Source organism: Phyllostomus hastatus, unplaced genomic scaffold (genome assembly GCF_019186645.2).
Source record: "Phyllostomus hastatus isolate PE091 unplaced genomic scaffold, TTU_PhHast_1.1 phas_scaffold_78, whole genome shotgun sequence".
In the NCBI taxonomy this organism is placed as follows: Eukaryota; Metazoa; Chordata; class Mammalia; order Chiroptera; family Phyllostomidae; genus Phyllostomus; species Phyllostomus hastatus.
In genome coordinates this window covers 83481611-83505782 of record NW_025334041.1, presented here as the reverse complement: position 1 = coordinate 83505782, position 24172 = coordinate 83481611, and the positions used below count along the sequence as shown (strand labels likewise).

The following is a 24172-nucleotide window of genomic DNA, read 5'->3' as shown; positions in this document are numbered from 1 at the left end:
GATTAGTGTCAATTCATCATCAAAAAGATTAACAGTTTTAAATGTATATGCACCTGGCCACAGAGTCCTAAATGCAAAAAGAAAAACAGACAGAATTAAAAAGAAAAAAAACAACAACAACAAGAGAAATTACTCAAGCCAAAAGCAAAAAGTCATGTACTCAAATTTTATAATTCCATTATATGAAAACTATAGAATAAGCAAGTTCATATAGACAGAAAGTAGATTACTGGTTGCCAGGAATTGTGGATGAGGGAGAAATGGAAAGTATCTGCTAATGTGTATAGGGTTCCTTTTTAGGGTGACAAAAAAGTTCTGTAATTAGATAGAAGTGATGTTTGGGAGAATACTGAGAACTACTTTATTGTATACTTATTTAAGTGTTACCTGAATTATATCTCATTTTTTTAAAAAAAAAGAGGAGCAGGAATGAACAAATGAAGGAAAGACTGCAAGAACATTTAAAGATTTTGGTAGCAGATTTAAAATACATTTGCAGCCCTGGCCAGAAGGCACAGTTGATTCGAACATCATCCCATACACCGGAAAGGTAGTGGGTTAGATACCCAGTCAGGACTCGTACTAGATTGTGGGTTTGATACCCTGATCAGGGTGCGTGTGGGAAGTGACTGATTGATGTTTCTCTCTTTCTCTCTTTTCCTCTCTAAAATCAATGAACATGTTCTCAGATGAGGACTTAAAAACTATGTACATTTAAAATACAATTTGCAGGCAATAAAGAGTAAAATTAATGTGAAGGGAATTGAATTGGTGATGAGGACAAACTTAAAAAATTTTCCAAAAATACAGAGGAAAAAATAAAAACAAAATGAAAATGGTGAAAAAGAAGATGAGGGACATGAGAGTCACAGCTAAGAAAAACAAACCAAGAATTGTATCTGTAGCTGAAGAACAATGTGAACAAAAGTAGTATCAAAGACTTAATGGAGGAAAACCTCTTACTCCTGAAGAAGGGGACACAGTATGCAGATTAAAAGTTATATGGTCCAGGCAAAAATCAGTAGAAAGACTGATGTATATACTAGAAAAAGATTTTGAATTAAAATGAAAGAAAAAATTATACAAACATATAGTTATATTTCTAAAAAAGGTTATATACTCAGGGGAACAAAATGCAATCTGATAATCAAATTTATTTAAAATAAAATGCAACATAAATGGAGCAAAATCATTATTTAATTATATATTCAAAGATATATTAACCCAATTGCATATTCGTTAAGTATTATGACAATGAGAAGACATTCTCACAAATGTGCAAGAACTACAAAATATATTCAATCGCCGTCCCGTCTTGAAAAATTCACTTGAAGATTCACCCATCTGAAGGGAGGATGGAAACAAGAGTTCAAAAAGAAAGGAAGTAGTGCTGAAAGTCTAGTAGTGAACTTTGAAGCCAGTTTAACATAACACCCATTTAAAATGATAATTTAGTTTCAAGATGGAAAGAGAATGCCAAAAGTTAATTTTGGAATGAAAGTCATGGAAAGAAAAAGCAATTTAATTCTATCTTGTGTTTTTAATAGAAGAAACTAATGGGCTTTCATTTTATTCATGACTTGGTGATTTGACTGGTTAAAAAAGTTTTTATGAAACTAAAGCACAGCAACAAAAGAAAAAATAAATTAGGCTTCATCAGAATTCAAAATTTGTCTGTCAAGAAACACTACCCACGGAAGTGAAATCAAAACAAAACAAAAACACTATCCACAGAGTAAAAATGTAATACAGAATTTGGAAAAGAATTTGCAAATTAGGTATCTGGTAATGGATTAATATCCAGGATATAGGAAGAATTCTAACAACTTTACAACAACAGTAAAACACAATATAAGTTTAAAATGTATGCAGGATATTTCTCCAAGAAAGATACATATGGTCAAAAAGAACACAAAAATATGCTCTACATCATGTTATGAAGGAAACACAAATGACAACCACAATCAATACCACTTCATGTCCACTAGGATGGCTGTTAAACAGAAAATAACAGGAGTTGCTGAGGATATGGAGAAATTGGAATCTTCGTGTATTTCTGGTAGAAATTTAAAGTGATGTATTTGCTGTGGAAAACAGTATAGTACAATAGTTCCTCAGAAAATTAAATAGGATTACTATATGATCTGTGCCCTGGTTGGTGTTGTGGCTCAGTGGATTGAGTGCCAGTTTGATTCCCAATCAGGGCACATGCCTGGGTTGTGGGCCAGGTCCCCTAGTAGGGGACGTGTGTGAGAGGCAACCACACATGGATGTTTTTCTCCCTCTCTTTCTCCTTCCCTTCCCCTCTCTAAAGATAAATAAATAAAATGTTTAAAAAAATATCTTTTTAAAAAAGAACTACTGTATGATCTAGCATTTCTGCTTCTAAGTATATACCCAAAAGAATTGAACTCAGGAATTTGAACTGATGTTCGTATACCCTTGTTCACAGCAGCATTATTTACAATAGGCAAAAGGTGGAAACACCCCAAATGTCTATCAACTGATGAAGTAATGAATAAAAATATGACCTATACATGCAATGATAAAGATTTAAAAAATAAATTAAAAAAATTTTTAAAGGAGTGAAATTCTAGTATATGCTATGCTGTGAATGAACCTTGAACACAGTGCACTAAATGAAATAAGCCAGTCACAGAAGGACAAATTTTATAAGATTTCACTTATATGAGGGACCTATAAATTTGTAGAGACAAAGTAGGAATGGTGGTCACCACGGGTTGGTAGGAAGAAATGGGAATTATTATTTAATAGGTACAGTTTCAGTTTAGAATTCTAGAGATGGATGGTGTGATGATTACACAGCCATGTGAATGAAGTACTTTATGCTCTGTACTGTGTGTTTAAAAAATGGTTAAAACGGTAGATTTTATGTATATTTTACCACCATAAAAATACTAGGAAAAAAAACAACTAAATAAAACCACAGTTAAATTTTAAAACTAGATATCTATCTTCCGAGTTATTGTTGAGTGTACAAAATTAGCAAAATAACAGAAAAAAAGAAATAGAAACTTAAGATAGCATAAACAAATCAGCTGAATGGATTACAATGAAGTGTTTTTAGCTGTTATAAATAATGTTAGCATACAATGGCATTGTCTCACATGCATTTAACTTAAGCAAATTCAGTTGCTTATATTTAACAAAAGACAAGGAAAGTTTCTTCTTGGAAAATCCTTCATGAACTCCTAAAACTAAAATAGATCCTCTTATTCTCTTAGTACTCTATATTTTCTTAACAGAAAGAATCCACAAATAAAAACAACAAAAAAAGAATTTTAAGAAAGAATTTTAAAAAGTGCAAGTGTTTTGTGCACTATACTCTATGAGCATATTACCATGAGGGAGTTTGAAATGGGAGATGGGAAACCTCCCTTTTTCAAAATTCATTGTCCTCATTTGCCTTTTATAGTTTAAGCATCCTATCTTTATTCTGTTTCCCTTATTGTAGAGTTTAAAAGTGTCTTTTTGGTGCAATATGGCCTCTAAACCCAAGCCAGGTAATTCTTCAGGTACTCATTGCAAGCCAGGAGAAAAGAGCAGACTCCTGTGTGACATGGACACTGGCCCGCAGTGTCCGTGGTGTTACGGATGAGATGGAATAAATTCACATGGACTGTCAAGTCCTGTGGAGGGGAAAAGGGATGGTGAGACTTCTCTCTCAAGGGGAGAGCAAGCCTCAAAGCGCCTTGGCCACCCTCTCAAGAAGAAAGCACCCCAACCCTTGCCTTGAGAAGCTTTTATTGGATTTCATTTGCATAGGAATACAGGGTGTATACATAAAGCTCATTAGTCATTATCAGGCAGTAAGGATCAAACAATAGATAACATACAAAGAACTCTGAGGGCCTATTTTGAGTCAGGGTCAGATAGTTAAATGGCCATAAAACTTTGGGGAACAAACTCACTTCCTGCTTGGACCCTTATCATTTAATTGAGAACATCCTAAACAAAGCGGGTTTCACAGTATTTTACATATTCTTTCTTAGGCCTGATCTCCCGAGGGAACCCGCCCTTTCTAGCACAGGGCTGCACCCACCACTGGCATTGTTTCAGGCTTAAGGCATTGTTTCAGGCTTAAGTCAGGCAGGGGAAGTAAGGCAGCCAAGAGATTAGGAGAGTTCTGGAAGACAGAATGAGGACTCAGGCTATATCAAAACCAAGGGGCAAGGGTCCATCACCCCTTTTCTGTAGCCTGAAAGTCCTTCCCTGGCCGGGGGCGGGGGGGGCCTGTGATTGTGCCTGTCTTAGGTTGTCCCTGCCTTGAGGAATTTTACCCATCATTGGCTAACCATTATTGGCTAACCGATCAGGCAGGGTGAAGTAAAAAAGGCAGAGACGGTGCCCCTGCCAGGGAGATAAGCTTTGTCACCTTAGTGACTTATGGTCCAAAGGTCACTCACTCAGCCTCAGCCATGGGGTGTTACAGCTCCTGAAACCAGGCAGGGCGGTTTCCAACACCAGTGGATTTATTGTACGGATAGGATGTCAGTTTTGACATGATGCCTTCTTTAGGAACCTTCAAGGTTGATTTTGACCCTGCATGGTTTTTCAACTTATGGGCTGACTTTAAATTCTAAATTCCATTTAAAATGTCTCTGAGTAAAAATATATGAAACCATACATTGTGATCTCATATGTTCACTTAGAAGAATATATAATCAAAGTTACAGGGTTTTTTTATTTTCTGCGTACTTTTCTAAGAATTTTCTAAGATAAGCAGGTCGGGGTTTTTTTAAGGTGACAGAAAGCTTTCAGCTTATGTTCATTTATTTTATTCAATCAAAAGATGTTAAAGCTCTTACTGTGTTCCTGGCAGTTACTGTGCTAGGTGTTACATTTCAGGGGTATGGGAAATAAAAGTGACCCCTATAATTAGGAAGTGCAGGTTAAAGTGGAAAGATAGATTAAGCAAATTAAACAAATAGACCACAAATAAGTACAGGATTACAAATGATGAGTGCTAAGAAAAGACAAAATCCTAAGAGCATAATAGGAGGACCCGGTTTAGTTTTAGGAGCTTATGGAGGATTTTCCAAGACAGAAGAAATATTTGAGCTGAGTTCTGGAGATTAAATGTGAGTTAGGAAGGCAGGATGGAGAATGAATGTTATGACCAGAGGGAACAATATGGCCTAAGTTACTGAAGCAGGGAAGTTCGATACCTTTGACAAATGAGAAAAAAAGCAATGTAGGTAGAACAGAGTGGTAGCTAGATATGGGTAAATATAAGTAGGTCCAAGATCATAAAGGGTTTAGAGTAAACCATATTAAACTATTTGAATATCTAATAGGCAATTGTGGTTTCATTTACATTTGTAAAATTTATTCTGGAGAATAGCACGTAGATGGGAAGGCAGGGAGCCATTGTGGGGAGTGTCAGGAAGTAAGGACACCAATTAGTTAGAAGTCAGTACCAAAGATGGTAATATCTAGGGTTAGAGAGTGATGGCGACACAGATGGAGAGAAGTAGATAGAGTCAATTTATTTTTAGGAAGTAATTCCTCCTGGACTTGGCAATAGAATGTGGTGAGGCATAAGGATGTGAAAAAATGACTTAGTGTTCTAGAGTAAGCAAGCAACTTACCTAGAAACTGAGTAGAAATGTCATTTTCTGAGATAGAGAAATCTTAAAGAAGTAGCAGATTTGAGGAAGATGATCAAAATATCTGCCTTGCTCATGTTAACATGAGATTCCTATTCCACATCCACGTAGAGATATTAAATCTGCAATTGAATGTAGGCATTGTCAATTTACAGATGTTGAGGTTTATGCCAGGGCAGCACAAAGACGGTGGCACTATTCACATCATAAACATATGCTGTTGTTTCATGAAAACACACAGGTGGGTATGAAGGTTCAAGACCTCCTGTCAGAGACTTGGAATAGCAGTGTTAACTCTTCCTGCCCCAAACATAAATTTACCTTTACACATCCTAGAGCTATGCACAGGTGCAGGAAAACAAGTACATACACAAACACGTATATAGCTCTACTCTTTCAGATGCCTCTCGGCTCCACTAAGATTGATTCACTTGCTTATCCATCCACTGCTCTCAGGAACTTAGTTATTGTTCCCCACCTGACTCGGAAGCTGACATAGTCACCTGTCTTGGAGAATGAAAGGTGGTAGTAAAGGTAGTGAAGAGTGTGCATGTGTATGCTGCTCTTGCAGTGTGTGTTCTCTGGTTATCTGGAAGTAGTTGTAAGAAGAGTGACCCCCATGTATAGTTGCTTGTATTCTACCATAATACATAATAACTTAAATTTTTTGTAATTGAGGAAGGGACTGGTTTTCTAATTTCAGCATAAAATGCTGTAAGGACTAGCTGTGTCCTGAATGCTAGAATCTGAAGCTCAGAAGAAAGGTCCCAGTTAGAGACATGTATTTGTTGGTCATCAGCATATAGATAGTGTTTCATACATTGGGAAGTTGATTTTACCCAGGATTTAATGAAAGCCCGGTTCTGACCCCTTGATGAACTCCTACAATGAGAGATTTGGTGGAAGAAAAGCTACTAGGGATTTGCCAGAGAGGTAGGGAGCAAATAAGAGAAAGTGATGCCATAGCAACTGAGAAAAATCCAAATACAATCAGTATCATAACTAATAAGGCTTAGAAGGATCCTTGCAATCTGTCTTGAAAAATTCTTCATGGTGTATTAAATACTTGCATTGTACTGATGATACTGATACCTACCCAACTTTTATTGCATATACATTTTAGGTGCCCAGAAAATGCATGAAGTACAGAATCCCAGATTAGAAAGAAAAAACATTTGTACAAGATAATTCTAAAGTTACTGCAAACTCTTAGATGTTCAAAGATGTTCTTTTGTCCCTTATATGTGGCATAGATAAACTTATCAGTGAATATAGGAGCACTGAAATTTTTTAAAAAATAGTTTCAGATCTTGTATTTCTTTATCACATGAGCTTCCTTTCACTGTTTTGTCCTTGTGTTATCAGATTGATCTTCCTAAAACATAGCTGATTTCATTTCCCTTGATTTAAAAAGAGAATTTCATGTGCAATAAAATTTATACTCTTTAGCTTGGGATTCCATGCCATGCTGAATTTTGTCCAGAACAATTACTTTTAATATTTCCCACCACTCTTTTTTATGTACTCTCCATTCTGTAACTGACCACAAATGTGTCTGCAGCTCTTATATAGTCTTTGCTTTCCTGCCTCCTTGTCTACTGATGCTGTAACCTCTGCCTAAAATGTCTTTATTCCTTCCTCTGTGTTTTTCAAAAAGCCCACTTATTTTCCAAGGTACAGTCTATTTTCTTCCTCTCAAAACCTTCCTGAGCTGGAAATTGTCTCCCTTCTGAGCTATTAGTCTACTTTATATTTCTTATTTGTTTCTCCACTGTGTATTGTTGCTATTTATTGTACATGTCTGACACCTTCAGTTCGACGTCTCCTTCTGATTACCCTACACATTCCCGTTGTAGTGCCTTTTTTATTTAAGTGGGCTAAGGGGTAAATTTTTGCCTTCAACTTCATGTCTAAATTTGTGTTCATTGCACTACTTTCCTATTTTTCTCAGGATCCAATGATGCCATTGCTCCACACTTCCCAGCTCAGGTGCTAGGCACCAGAGATGATGACCTAGCACTTCCTGTTAATATAAAACATAAAGAGGGGATCTACAGTAAGAGGGCAGCAGCCAAGACATCCTCATTGGTGGGGCAAAAACCTTTTCAGAAAGATAGTGCAGGTAACTGGATTGGCTTTGTATATTTTGTGGCTTCTACTTCCCATTCATTTTAAATAAGAATGTTATCCAGTCTTTTACTGCTTTGTTATATAAACTTTTTTTTAAGTTATTTTATGGGTATATAGAAAAAAGTAGAATTATTTATAAAATCTTTAAGATGCTTCACAGATTTTTGAAACCTGTAAACTTTATTCTTACTATGGAAGATAAAATAAGTTACAACTTTTGAAATGAAATAATATCCAGTAGAGTACGTTTTAGAGACTAGAATCCATAGAAAATCTTGATTAAATTGCCTGATGAGTTTATCTGTCAGATGGTACAAACTAGTGGCAATTTGGTATATATAGATAACCCTTTGATCCCACTGACAATCAGTTGAAGGACAGAGAGGAAATGGAAAATTTGGCAGGGAACAAAGTGATAGACTAGGGGAACTTTATTAGAAGCCTGCATAAAGAACTCACCAGCTATAACTCACCCCTGGGCTGCATTTGGTATATGAGAAATAAAAGTCTCAGTGGAAGGACTGAAATCTAAAAATGAGAAATTGCTTAGAAGATAGAACATAAAAAAGTGAGGAAAGAAAATTTAGATTGGCTCAAAAGATTCAATCTCAAAAAAACAGATGTTCCAAAGAGACAACAGAAAATCTATTAATTAGAGCCATATATACTCATATTAGTGTGAGTAAATTCCCAAATCTTAATATTGAGTGAAAAGGCATGTTGCCTAGAGGTACATAAAGTATCATACCATTTACATAAAGTTTAAAGACATGCAGAACAATCCTGTACATTGTTGATTAATTCATGTAATATAATAAAACAAATAGAAATAAATCCTTGAGACTGATGAGCTCTATGCAAAGTTTGCTACTGAAAAGAAAGAATGGAATCATTGTGGCTTAATACATAGAATTATTATAATTATTATATCTGTAATGTTTTATTTCTTAAGCTGTGGTAGACATATTGGTATTCATTGTGTTATATTTTTAGTAATCTCTATTGCCTTTCTGATTTTTTTGTTGAAAATATTCATAATTAGAGATAGGAAATGATTTTCTTGTTAATCCATTATAAAAACTTAACCATTATTAACTGACAACTGGTACCTTAGTTATATTGGTGGATTTTGAATATATTTACTAACATATTAGTTTATGCTTACATTTTCTCATATAATAAAAAAGTAAATAGTTGATTTAAAAGACCAATAAGATAGATAAATCTCTAGAAAGTATGACCAAGAAAAAAAAAGAAATTTGAAAGTATTAGACAAGTTTAAAAGGCTATAATTTAAGATTTTAAAATTTATATGAGTACTATATATAAAATATACATTATATAAGTACTTTCTAGGATTAGATGGAATATCAAAACTGTCTCCATAAGTAACAAAAACTTTGAGTAGGCCAAAGAACTTGAAAGAGTTGGGGAAATACACTTTTCTACTTTGAAAAAGATACCTATCTCGACTTTGTTTTATTTACTGTTGTATCAAACTGCAAGGACAGATTTTATTTAAAGTGATATTTTATTGTTGTATACAGAAAAATGCAGAAAGCTTTGCAGTTCATGTCATAAATACTCCGTAACTGTCACAGCTTTTACATCATGAGGCCTAAGAGGTGCTTTTTTCCTGATATATAAAGCAGTTTGGTGTTTTGGGGTAGGGGGAGTAGGGTTATTTGCCCTTTGTTTTTATTATCTTTTCTTTCTCTGGTGTGAAATGATGTTATTTCAGATGCCCAAGTTCAAGTTCTTATCAGTGAAGATGAGAACCTCTCAGACAAAAACAAGAAAAAGGGGATCTACAATAAAAAGGCAATGACTAAGCCTGCCCAATCTGAAGAAACAGACTTCTTGCAGAAAGACACTGCAGGTAGCTGAACTGGATTATCTGGCCTTCTGAAATGAGAATAAGCAGAACAATATTCTCTATTCTCTTCTTGCTCTCTTCAACCGTTCTCTATCTTGCTCATATGTGAGATAAATATTAGCTGTAATTTTTATTATACATTGACAGGTATAAAACCAAATGTTTTATAAAACATTTTTAAAGCTTTTTGAGGCATTCCTAGAGAATTTTGTGAATATAGTACACAATTTCATTGACAGAATTTCACACAATGGACATTTATTAAAAATTCAGTGCCATGAGATGCTGACTTTCTAACATCGTTGTACAGAAACTTCTGTGCTTTATGAATTTAGCTTGTTTACTTTCTTAATTAGCTATCCATTTAGTTTACTTTAATGGGACTGTGCTATATAAAAGTGTCTATAATACAGTATGTTTAGGTTAGGATTAGTTTTGACTCTAAGAGATGAAAACAAAAACAAAATAACATTGGTGTAAAGAAAGCAGGAAATTTTTTCTCTTTCCTGTAAAAACCCAGAGGTAGACATCCAGGGATGACATGGTACTCCATATTATCAGGAAACAAAGCTTTTGGTCTTCTGTTGCTCTAACATTTTTAGCCTCCATTATCATGCTGTAGCCATCTGGCTCATATTCCAGCCAGCAAAAAGTAAGAAAGGGAGAGAAAAAAACATAGTCCTTCTTTATAATACTCCTCAGTACTTACTTGTAGTATTCCCTTTCCATGCTATTGGACAGATTTTGTTACATGGTCTCACCAAGCTATGCTGCCACAGAGGCTGGGAAATATCTTTATTCCAGTAAAGGCCAGCTAAGTCAGGGATCTATTTTAAAGGAAAAGGAGAATAGATTTCAGAGGACAGCTGGTAGTATGCCACAATGTAAACAAAAATATTTTGGAGTATAATTAGCCACCTGTCTTTATTTTTGTATTACTTTTCAAAACTCATATTGTATTCTGCTCAACACTTCAAAATTTTATCTTCCTTTTCAGTGTTCCAGAAATACTCTTGATCATGTTAATCTAATCAAAACTTTTCATTGCCCTTAAGAATAAAACTTATCTTTTACCACAGTCTTTCAGAACAATAGAGTCAGCTCCCAAATTTTCAAATGCTAATTTTTATCTCTGTTTCTTATAAATTCTGTAATCAAACCATATACTTGTTCTATTTCTTAGATGTTTAGTTGCTTTCCTGACTCTATTCTTATGTAGTCACCTCTGCCTTAAAATGTCTTTGTGCTTTCATCTTAGTGTGTATCCCAGCTCAGCTATCTTTTTTTATTATTATTTTATTGATTATGCTATTACAGTTGTCCCAATTTTCCCCCTTTGCCTGCCTCTGACAGCACCCCCCACTCCCTCAGGCAATCCCCACATTATTGTTCAAGTCCATGGGTCATGCGTATAAGTACTTTGGCTATGCCATCTCCTATACTGCTCTTTTCATCCACATGGCTATTCTGTAACTACCTATTTGTACTTCTTAATGCCCTCACCTCTACACCAATTCCCTTCCACCCCCCTTCCTACTGACAACCATCAAAACACTCTCCATATCTGTGATTCTGTCTCTGTTCTTCTTGTTTGCTTAGTTGGTTTTTTAGATTCAATTGTCAATAGATTTGTATTTTTTGCCATTTTATTGTTCATAGTTTTGATCGTTTTCTTAAATAAGTCCTGTTAACATTTCATATAATAATGGCTTGGTGATGAATATTGCTTTAGTATTTCCTAGCCTGGGAGGCTCTTTATCTGCCCTTTGATTCTAAATGATAGCTTTGCTAGGTAGAGCAGTCTTTTCATGACTTTGAATATTTCTTGCCAATCCCTTCTAGCCAAAGTTTCTTTTGAGAAATCAGTTGACAGTCTTATGGAAACTCCCCTGTAGCTAACTTAACCACTTTTCTCTTGCTGATTTTAAGATTTCTCTCTTTATCTTTATTTAACCTTTGACATTTTAATTTTGATCTGTCTTGGATAGGGGCCTCTTGGCATCCATCTTGTTTGGGACTCTCTGTGCTTCCTGGACTTGCGTGTCCATTTCCTTCACCAAATTAGGGAAGTTTTCCTTCATTATTCTTTCAAATAGATTTCCAGTTTCATTCTCTTTCTCGTCTCCTTTTGGCACGGCTATGTTACGAATGTTGGTCCTCTTGAAATTGTCCCAGAGGCTGCTTACATTATCCTCAGGTTTGTTTGGGTTTTTTTGGATTCTCTTTTCTTATTGTTGTCCTGATAGGTTGTTTTTTGCTTCTTTATGTTCCAAATCATTGATGTGATTCTTGGCTTTATCCACTCTACTGTTGTTTCCCTATAAATTGTTCTGTATTTCAATTAGTATGTCCTTTGTTTCTGACTGGATCTTTTTTATGTTGTTATCTTCACTAAGTTCATTGAGCATTCTTATAACCAGTATTTTGATCTGTTCTGTCATTTCAGCCAAGTTACTTTGGCAGCTTCCCCATACAGCTACTGACTCCCTGTCTTAGTATCGTGGCTTAATGTAGTAGGTGTCCTATAGGATCCAGTGGCAGAGGCTACCATATCATCTAAGCTGGGTACTTGAGGTATGCCTTCTTGTTGGCTGCGTACACCCCCCTCTTGTAGTAGTCTTTGTTGTTATTGGTAGATCAGTGGGAGGGATTTACCCAGGCTAGTAGGATGCAAGGTCTGGCTGTGACCACTGACCACCAACCTCCACCCTCCGTGGAGGATCAGCTGTGCAGGGGAAGGGTGGTGATGCTCCAGCGTGGTCTGTAGCTGTCCACTGGGTTTGCAGGCCCTGCAATTTCCCTGGTGGTGCAGACCAAGGTCAGCCCCTACCTAAATTCTGCCTGGGACCACACTGCATGAACTGCAAAGCAGTCTAAGATGGCTGCTACTTGTGCAGGGCTTGGAGATTCCCAGGTGAAGGTAAGCTGTGAATCTAAGCTGGCTGCTGCTAGTGCCAGGCCTGGAGCCACTTAGCAAGAGGTACAGGTCAGTGCGCTCACTGAGGCTGGCTGTTGCCAATGTTTGAAAGGATTTAGAAAGTTGTGAAGCATGACCCAAGACCAGCCATTCACATGGAAAAGTCACTGTTAACAACTTGAGTGGGCCATAACTGGGGTAGGGCGGAGCCTCAGGGAATCTCCAGGGTGGGGTTGGAGTTTCAGATAAGGCACCTGCCTGCCAACTCTTTGTCTCTGTGGAGGGAGGATTCAGAAAAGGAACAGTGACCTCTGCCCGCCTTTCTGTCTGGGAGAAAGCCCTCCCAGCTCTCACCTTGATGCCAGACACTTCAGTTCCTCCCTGTATGCTGCTGGTGCCTTTCAAACTGCTACCCTGGTGCTGGAGCTCAGAGGGAGTGAATCTAAGTAAGTCCTTGTGCAGGTTCTTTAACAGGAACTACTTGGGTCTTTAGCAGTTTCTTCCACTGACTCAATTCCTACTCATTTTTGCAGCCATGAGTTATGGGGACTTATCTTCCCAGCAGTGGAACCCTGGGCTGGGACTCATCATTCCCAAGATATCCCTCCCAAATTTTTATCTACCACATGTGGATATGGGACCAGCCTGTTTCATGTCTCCACCCTTCCTACCAGTCTGGATGGATGTGGTTCCTTTTTATTCCATAGTTGTCAGAGGTCCATTTAATTCAATTTCTAACAGTTCTGAGTGATGGTTTTCTATAATTTAGTTGTAATTTTGATAAAGGTGTGCGAGAAGGCCATCCATATATGCCTACACCGTGGTCTTCACCGGAAATCCCTCAGCCATCTTCTAACAGCAAACTTAGTTAACTTTACTCCGGAGGTCTTGCATGATCCTCCTAGTTGGAATTGGTTTTACTTCCTTTGAGTACTTGCATTTCTTTATCTGTCTTTCTCTTATAGTGTAACTCTTTTATTTTGTATGATGTTTCTTTTTGTACATTTTTGTAAACTCCAATTTAGGGCAGCTGTTTCTAAAAACATTCCTGATTGATCTTTTTAATTTTTTTCAACACCAGTAATAATTGCTTTTCACATAATAGATGCTGGAGAAGTATTTTAAAACATTTTTGTCAAATTCTTATTTGAATAGAATGTTAATTCCTCTTTCTTAGATTCTAGTGATGCTGTTGCTGCAAAGCTCTCAGCTCAACTACAAGACACAAAGATTGAAAGGCTGCCAGACACTAAAGCCATTAAACAGAAAGAGGAGATCCATAGTAAGAGGACATTTCCTAAGGAAGCCTGGACAGAAGATAAAGAATCCTTGCAGATAAATATTGAAGGTAATGGGATTGGGATGTGTGTGTATATTGGATGGTGCTATGACTGGTTTTGGGGGTTTTTTGGGGGGTGGGTTTTTGTTTGTTTTGTGTGTATGTGTTTTGTTTTGTTTTCATTTTGATGAGAATATAGCCTCATGATTTAAACAAATATCAATTTCTTTTTTTTTGCTTTCTTATATAAATTATAAATTACTTCATTGCTACTTTGTTTACGTGGATACACATATTGATTTGTAAAATTGTTATATCTAGGAAAAGATATTAGGTACTCGGAAACAAGATTGGAAATAAATATTTGATAGTATTACAAGTGAGGTATTATGTCTCAGTATTGACTCAGGGAAAAACATAAAAGTATTCCAGAAGACTGTAACAAAAACAGAAAGAACCTCAGTACAAACTTTGAAAAAATTACAGTAAAAAAGAGCCAAGACTGTATCTATCTATGTTTATTCATGGCCCCATTTTTCTAACAAAAGAAAAGCTCAGAGGACACAAGCCATTACTACCTGACTGTTGTACTTTACCTCTTTGAGGAAGACAGAGAACAATACCCAGATAAGGAAAGAAAGAGTCAAGGAGCTATAATCTATCCATATTTTATTTTGAAACTAGTATAGGGGCAGCTGATCACACTGAGAATGTATAAGATAAATCATTGTCCACAAGGATGCCTAAACAACATAGTCGGGGAGAAACATTGTCTTCAACAAATGGTGTTGGAAAGTGGACATCTATGTTCAAAAGAATGGAGTTGGATGCTTACCTTTTACCACATATAAATATTAACTCAAAATGAATCAAAGGTCTAAACATAAGAGCTAAAATTATAAAACTTAGCAGAAAACATAGGGGAAAACTCCATGGCTTTGGATTTGGCAGTGATTTCGTAGATATGACTCCAAAATGACATGCCACAAAAGGAAAATTAAAAATAAGTTATACCAAATTAAAAACTATCAAAGGACACAACAGGACAAAAAGGCAATCTGTGAAATGGGAGAAAGTATTCGTAAATCATGGTGTTTTTTATCCAGATTATATATGGACTTCTCTAATTCAACAATAATAGAGAAATCCAACTTAAAAAAAAGGGTAGAGGATTTGAATAGACAGTTCTCCAAAGAAGATACATGAAAGACTAAGAAGCATACGAAAAGATGCTCAATTTCACAAATCATCAGAGGAATGTCAGTTGAAACCACAGTGAGATACACCTTCACATCCATTAGAATGACCACTATCAGAACAGAAAATTACAGTTGTTGGCAAGGATGCAAAAAGACTGGAACCATTGTGCACTGTTGGTAGAAATATAAAAGGGTGTAGCCATTGAAGAAAATAATATGGGGGTTCCTTAAAAAAATTAAAAATACATTTGGTATATAACCCAGCAGTCCCATTTCTTGGTATGTATCTAAAAAGAAAGAAAATCAAAGCAGATCTCAGAGATGTCTACACATCTATGTTCATGTCAACATTATTCAGATTAATCAAGATATGAAAACAACCCAGCAGATGGATAAAGAAAATGTGATAAAAACATACAGTTAAATATTTTGCAGCTTTAAAAAAGAAGGAAATCCTGCCAATTGCTACAGCATAAGTGAACCTCAAAGACATTGTATTAAGTGAAATAAGCCATTCACAAAAGAAAAAATACTGGATGTTCCATTTATATAAAATATAGAAAGCAGTCAAAATTATAGAAATATAAAGTAGAAAAGTGATTGCCAAGAGAGGGAGAGGGTGGAAGAATTCATGTTTAGTGGATATAGAGTTTCAGTGTTGCAGTATAAAGATGTTCCAGCCCTGGCCGGTGTGCTTCAGTGGATTGGGTGCCGGCCTGCAAACTGTAAGGTCTCCAGTTCAATTCCTAGTCAGGGTACATGCCTGGTTTGCAGGCCAGGTTCCTAGTTGAGAACATGTGAGAGACAACTGTTTCTCTCTTGCACAACAATATTTCTCTCCCTCTCTGTCTCCTTCCCTTCCCCTCTCTCTAAAAATAAAAATTAAAAAATTTTAAATAAAATTTTTAAATAAAGATGTTCTAGAGATCAGTTGCATAACGATGTGAATATACTCAGTACTACTGAACTATACACTTAAAATGGCTAAGATGTTAAATTTAATTAATATATGTTCTTTACTACAATAAAAATGTATAAGATATAAAAACAGAACATCGCAACTCTGCAATGGGTAGTGTAGGAGACATAGTTTGGAAAAGATGGGAATCTATTCTGTAAAGCATACTCTAGAAGAACAAAAAATAATTCTAGAAGACATGAAATACATTAAATAAAAATTGAGATACTAATGAGATATAAGAAGAGATTTAGGAGATGAGAGAACAAATTAAAGGAGAAAATTATACTGATTAATAGAAAAAGGAGATGAAAACAATTAGAAAAAATAACTTCAGGACTCAGTGAAAGCTCAACACAATGATGTCTGTTGGTATCTCGAGAGAAGGTAACAAAAAAAGGAAAAATGTATAAAGAAAGTGAAACCTGCAATTTGAAAGGACATACCAAGTCCTAGGAAAAATTTATATGTAATAATCAACACCCAAATGTATGTTGGTGATAGCACTGAACTTCAAAGAGAAAGAACAAATTGTACAGGCATCCATGCAGAAAAAGCATGGAGAAAAAGCAAAAAGAAAATCAGCAAGGGGACAGGCAGAGTAAATGGAAGTCAAAGGAAATGCAAGTGAGCTAATTTCATCTTTAAAGTTGATGAATCAAGAAATACATACGTAAGTATAAGGCTAAAATTATAAAAGTTACCTCTGAAAGAGTTAAATTATAAATCATTCAAAATATTAAGTAAAATTGTGTACTTGAACAACAATTAAAATAAAATATTTAGTAAAATGGTAGGAGCAACAGGGGTGTGAGACAGGAATTAAAGAAAACATTAAATTTGTAATAAATGAAAAAATATAAAATGAGAGAATGGAGAGTATATAAGCCTATATAAATAAATACATGGGGTGAATTCACCTATTTAAAGAAACTCATATTAGTTTAAAAAACAAACTCAGTCCTACTGTATATAACAGACATTGAAAATAAAATGACTCAGAAGGGTTAAAAATAAAAGGAAAGCTAGAGACATATGAAGAAATATGGAGGCATGATAATATAGGTGAGATTAAATTCAACATCAAAAGTGTTATGGGAACTAAAGAGTAATGTTTTTATACTGATTTGCAATTCACAATGGGATCATACACCTGAATATTTAAACATGAAAGAGCATAAAAATATACAAAACAAAAATGGGAGCATCATCAGTAACGAAGTTTATGTTGCCTTATAAAAGAATGAATTTAACAGAATTATGTGAAAACAACTGCTATGCTATATTGTGCCAAAGGTGCTTAGGGGGATAGGGAGATTTCCTCATGGGAGGAAGAATGCAAAGCCATCCATAAACTGTCCAAAACTTGAGAGGGCCTTCGTGAAGAAGTGGACAATACAGACTAGTGGTTAGGAGCTTGAACACACATACTTAGCTCATACTAGGTCATAGAAATGAAAATTTTTTAAAAGCAAAGTTAAAAATTCATCTGGGAATGCAAGTAATAAGGTTGATTTAATAGATAATGTGTAAAAGTATGCTTATAAAAATAAGGTATCCTCTAAAGAGCAAAGATCTTTAACTTTGATGAAGCCTGATTTACTTTTTCTCTTGCTGCTTGTGCTGTCTGTGTCATATCTAACAATCCTTTGCCAAATCCAAGGTAATGAAGATTTAGCCCTATATTTTCCTCTAAGAGTTTTCTAGTTTCAGCTTTACATTTAGCTCTTCGATCCATTTTGAGTTAATTTTTTTTATGTCATGTGAAGTAAGGGTATAATACTTTATTATTTTCCATGTGGATATCCAGTTGTCCCTGCATCCTTTGTTAAAAAGGAGTATTCCTTTCTCACTGAATGGGCTTGGCACCCTTCTTGGAAAATCAGTCGACTGTAGATATCTGGGTGTATTCCTGGACTCTCAGTTCTATTCTGTTGATCTACATATTTATCCTTGTGTCAGTGCCACACTCTCTTGCTTATCTTTGCCTTATAATAGTACATTTTGATATTGGGAAGTGTGAATCCTCCAACTTTGGGGTGTGTGTGTGTGTGTGTGTGTGTGTGTGTTATGTTGGCTGTTCTGGATCCCATATAATTCCATATGAATTTTGCTATCAGCTTGGCAGTTTCTACAAGGAAAACAGATAGGGATTGTGTTGAATATATGATCAGATTAGAGATACTGCCTTTTTAACAATGTTGTCTTCCAGTCCATGAACATGGGGTGTTTTCCATTTATTTAGATCTTTTTTAAATTTCTTTCCACAATGTTTTGTAGTTTTCAGAGTAGTAATGCTACACTTTTGTTGTATTTATTCCTAAATGTTTTGTTTTGACATTGTTGTGAATAATACTGTTTCCTTAATTTTTTTCAGTTTAAATGTAAGTATATAACAGTGCCATTGATTTTAAATATTTATTTTTTATCCTGCAACATGCTAAACTTGTTTATTAGTTCTAATAGATTTTAAAAGTATTCTTACAATCTTCTGGATACAAAATAGTGATGTCTGAATATAGCTTTACTTCTTACTTTGAAATCCACATGCCTTACCCCAACCCCAACTGCCCTGGCTAACACCTCAAGTACAGTGTTAAATAGAATTAGTAAGAGAAGACATCCTTGTACGTTCCTGTCTAGGGGTCAGACATTCAAGTTGAGTGTGATTTTAGCTGTGTGTTTTTCATGGATGCCCTTTATCAGGTTGAGGAAGTTGCCTCTACTGCTAGTTTTTTTTAATGTTTTTATCAAGAAAGTGATTGGATTTTGTCAGATGCTTTTTGTGTGTCTTTCAGATTATCAAGTAAGTTTTCTTTTGTTGTTGTTTTTATTTATTTAATTTTTAGTTGAGTTTTGGGGGTAACATTGGTTAATAAAATTATATAGGTTTCAGGGTTACAGTTCTATAAAACCTCATCTGTATATTGTATTGTGTTGAACCAAACTTGCATTCATGGGGTAAGTCATACTTGGTCATGCTATATAATTCTTTTTCTATGTTGTTAGATTTCATTTGCTAATATTTTGATGAGGATTTTTGTGTCTGTATTCATAAAAATGTTCATTTGTAGTTTTCTTGTGATATCTTTACTGAGTTTTATTATCAAGGTAGTACTGGACTCCTAAAATGAATTGGAGAAATTATTATTCTTTACATGTTTGATGTAATTCAGGGGTAAAATCATCTGAGCCTGGACTTATTTTGAAGGAAATTTTTTAAATTAATTCAGACCCTTCACTTGCTTTAGTTCTGTTCAGATAATCTATTACTTCTTGAGTCATTTTCAATAGTTTGTGGCTTTCTAGGAATGGGATGTGTTCATTTCATCTAAATTATCTAGTTTAGTTTATAGTATTCCTTAATAATATTTTTGTTTCAATAAATAAAATTTATTTATTGGTAATGTTCTTTCTTTCATTTTGGATATGAGTCTTCTCATTTTTTTCTTGGTCAATCTGACTAAAAGTTTGCTGATTTTTTTTTAATCTTTTCAGAGAACTAGTCTTTGTTTTCAATTATTCTCTTTTTAAAATTCTCTATTTCATTAACTTCCACCTTAACTTTGATTTTCTTTCTTCTGCTTGCTTTAGGTTTAATATGATCTTTTCCAATGTCTTAATGTGGAAATTTAGGCTTTTTTATTTCATCTTTTGTCTTTCTTGATATGGGCATTTACAATGATAAATTTCCCTTTTAGCTTTAGGTGTATCCCCTAACTCTGTTGGCATTTATTAAAAAGTATTTTCTGATTTCTCTTTGATTTATTCATAATTCATAGGTTATTTAGGAATGTTTTGTTTAATTTTTACATATTTGAGGTTCACAAATTTTATTCTCTTGATTTCCAATTGCATTCTGTTGTGGTTGGAGAGTATACTTTGTATTATTTCTATCCTTTTAAGTTTATTCTCTTGCCTGATTGCTGTGGCTAGGACTTACAGAACTAGGCTGAATAAGAATGGGGAGAGTGAGCATCCTTGTGGTTTCTGATTTTAGAGGGAAAGCTTTGTTTTTCACCACTGAGTATGTTATTAGCTAAGGGTTTGTCATATGTAGACTTTATTGTGTTGAATACTTTCCTTCTATACCCATTTTATCGAGTATTTTAATCATAAATGGATGCTTTTCTTATAACTATTGATAAGATCATGTGATTTTTATCCTTTGTTTTATTAATGTGCTGTATTATACTGATTGATTTATGTATAGTGAATCATCTTTTTGCGCCTGGAATGAACCCTACTTAATTGTGATGCATGCACATTACAGTCCACTCTCCTTGTCGCCAGGTTACATTGATGTCACAGAAACCATTCTCATTATATTAACAGTGGCTAGACTATATAAGTCATACTACTCAACACTAAACAGTCCAATTAAAAAGTGGGCAGAGGATTTCAACAAGACACCTCTCCCAAAAAGACATACCCACTGCCAACAGATACCATATTTTGCCATGTGTAATGCACACTGTTTTGCCCAAGTTTTTGAGAGAAAAATAAGAATTTTTTCTCTCATTACACATTATACATGGATGATACCAGTACATAAAGTTTCTTGTACCTTGTATCTATTCTTGTGTTTTGTAATTATTTGTTACATAAAATTTCTTGTACCAAAATATGTTCAAAAATAAATGCTAAAACTCCTTTATAATACAAAAAACACATACCTAAATATAAATAAATAAATAATTGAATTAAAAATTAAAATGAAAGATTCTTTTTCCTGAAAACTTGGGTGCACATTATATACGGCAAAATACAGTATATAAAAAGATGTTCAACTTCACTAGCTCTTATGAAATGCAAATCAAAACTACAATGAGATGCCACCTCACACCTGTTAGAATGACTGTTATCAACAACACAGGTAATAAACAAGTGTTGGAAAGATTTTGGAGAAAAGGTACCCTCATTCACTGCTGGTTGGAATGTAAACTGGTACAGCCACTATGGAAAATAGTCTGGTGGCTTCCTGAAAAATGAGGACTAGAGTTACTATATGACCCAGCAATCCCTCTTCTGGGCATTTATTCAAAAAACTCAAAAACATGTATTCACAAAGATATATGCATCCCGATGTTCACTGAAGCATCTGCAGTGACCAAGACATGGAGGCAACCAAAGTGTCCTCTGATAGAGGATTGGATAAAGAAGATGTGGTGCATATACAGTATGGAATACCACTCAGCCATAAGAAAAAATGAAATACTGACATGGATGGACCTTGTGAATATTATGCTAAGCTAAATAAGTCAGAAAAAGCTAAGAATGAAATGATTTCACTCATGTGGGATATAGAACTGAAAGTCATACACTCAGACAACAGTATGGTGCTTCCCGGGTGGAAGGGGGTCACGGGGGTCACATGGTGGTGGAAGATGGTTTGACTTTGTGTGGTGGGCACACAATGCGATATAAAGATCATGTATCATAGAAATGTACACTTGAGATCTATATGATCTTATCAACCAATGTCACCCCAATAAATTTAATTTTAAAAAGGAGAAAAACAGTTTATTGAAGTTTGGTCTAGCAGATGGTCTTTTCTGGCAATTACTTCATATGCACTTTAGAAGAGTGCAGTCCTGGCTGGGTAGTTCAGTTAGTTAGAACATTGTCCTGACATGCCAAGGTGTAGGGCGTATACAAGAATCAACCAATGAATGCATAAATAAATGCAACAACAAAATGATGTTGCTCTTTCTCCCTCTGCCTCCCTCTCTCCCTCCCTCCCTTGCTTTCTCTAAAAAGAAAGACAGATAGATTAAAAAGAAAAAGAAGTATGTGCATTTTCCTATTGTTGGGTAGAATGTTTTACATAGATGTCTATTAGGTCTGTTTGGTTTACAGTTATTCAGGACTTCAGTTACCCACTATCTTGTCATTCTATCTATTATTAAAAAGTGGACTATTTAAGTCTTCAAATTTTATTTGCCATTTCTCCCTTTACTGTCAGTTTCTGCTTCATGTGTTTTGATTCTCTTACCAGGTAGAAAGATATTTGTTTATAATTCTTGTACTTTCCTCACAAAGAACTCATATCATTATGAAATACTCCGTTTTTTATCTGTCATAATGTTTATTTTAGGATTTTTTTTCTATTCAGGTAGCCTAGAGCTTTCTCATGATTGCTATTTGCACATGTTTTTCCATCCCTATATTTTCAGTTTGTTTGTATCTGTGATTGTACAGTATGTCTCTTGTAGACTGCTTATAGTTGAATCATGATTTTTAAAACCAATCTGACAGTCTCTGCTTTGTGGTTGAAGTTTTAATCCATTTACATTTAATGTTATTGTTGATAATTAGTTAGAATTACATCTGCTGTTTTACTTTTTTTTAAAAATATATTTATCTACTTCTGACAGTATGGTGAATTAGATATCCTGAAAAACTCCCTTGAAAAAAATAACTAGAATGCTGGATAAAAATATCAAAACTCTTTTTAAACTCATCACAGAGTTGACATGGCCAGAAAGCATCTTCAGGTCCCAAAAATAGAGTGAAAGGAAGAACCTCCTGAAATGTAATTAAGACTAAAGCAAACTATCACTGTAAGGGTTTTAGCTGAGTTCTGTAGATCTGAGATTTATATTTGATGCCTACATGAAGTTGGGGGAAAAATATAAAACTTAGGCACACCAATAGTGAAAAATGTTAAAGGGTGCTCCTGCTTAAAGCTGGGCCTCCAGTAGGCTGCAGTCAAAGTATAAATATAAAAGAAATACATCCATGCAAAAGAAGAAATCAAGGAAACTTACCTGTCTCAACCTTGATAATGAGTTTGGGAAGATAAGACAGCAGCAAATTTATCTTGAGAATATTTAACCACAAACCAGCTTTCACATATGTTTATAGTCATGAATTTTGCACTGGTACAATTTATTGGTACACTAATACATGTGTGTTCAGTAAAACCTCCAGCCCAAAATTTTAAAAGGCCCTAGCTTGGTAGCCTGCTCACATACCTGGCTGAAGTAAATGCATATCTCCCTAAAAAACCTCAGACCTCTATAAATATTCCCCCAAATGCCAAACTCATAGTTAAGGCACTATGAGCAAAAAAAACCCCAAACATTTAAAAAAAAAAAAAAAAAGCAGAAGTGAGACCCAGAGAAACAAATTTCCAGGGCTTCTTGGAAAAATGGCTGATTCTAGGATTAGAGCAGGAAATACAGAATATACAGCTGGAACATTTTGTAATGCTAGAAACTAAAGAAAAAAGCTCACTATGATGGGTAATAGTACTGTGTGAAAGGGACACGGGAGCTGCCAATAAGAAAGCTCCCATGGGCCAAAATTGCTTCAGTTCAAGTAGTATACTGACTTTGTTTAGTTTTTTCCATAAAATACACATTTTTCATTTTTCACCAATAACTTGATTGATTTGGATATTTTGAGTATGTCAGCTGTCTCTCATATAGTATAAGGTTGATCTCAATTAATGTCTCAATTTGATCATTATCAACTTGAGCTGGTCTACCCGACTGTGGAGCATCATCCAGCAAGAATCTCCAGCACAAAACTTTGCAAACCACTTCTAACACGTTCAGTCAGTCATAGCACCTTCTCCATACACTGCACAATTCTTTTTTTGTGTTTCCGTTGCATTTTTACCTTTCTTAAAATAATAAAGCATAATATGTCCAAAATGTTGCATATTTTCATCCATCTTCGATATTAAAGTGGCTGCACAAAAATTTACAAATTTTGATTTTTTAAATGCTCACTGATACAATACAATCTAACAAAATTGTTTCGAATGAAGTCAAAGACAACTAAGCACTACAAGAGTCATCTTACTGAAAAAAACAAACAAGCTTTCAAATAGCCAACCCAATAGTATTGAATTATAACAAAAGTATAAATATTCAGGAATCCATACTGATCTAAGTAAATTATTAAATGAATGGATGAAGAAATAAATAGACAGCTCTTCTGTGCAGAATTTTAAATACTCTGTAGATACTCTGCCCTTAAGGAGGTGGAACATAACTCTCTACTCTTTAAGAATGGGTTGTACAAAGTAACTGCCTTCCAACAAGTTTAGTATAGGATGGCAAAAAATAACTTTACAGTAGGGAACCATGACAAACATTATCTCCGAGAGGTAGCCACAGTCAACATCAACAGAAATAAGTCATGTTGTTATTATGTGCCTTTAATATGTGATG

At 35.0% G+C, this 24172-nt stretch overlaps 1 protein-coding gene across 8 annotated transcripts in view; it reads left to right on the top strand.

The window, feature by feature from the left end:
* Window positions 1-24172, top strand: part of ALMS1 (ALMS1 centrosome and basal body associated protein) — a 171750-nt gene that overhangs the window by 101340 nt on the left and 46238 nt on the right. For all 8 annotated transcript variants that reach the window (XM_045827151.1, XM_045827157.1, XM_045827155.1 and 5 more), the window contains 3 exons: window positions 7582-7752; window positions 9502-9639; window positions 13731-13901. In XM_045827151.1, coding sequence (XP_045683107.1) covers window positions 7582-7752; window positions 9502-9639; window positions 13731-13901 — 480 coding nt within the window. The remainder of the gene's footprint in view (window positions 1-7581; window positions 7753-9501; window positions 9640-13730; window positions 13902-24172) is intronic.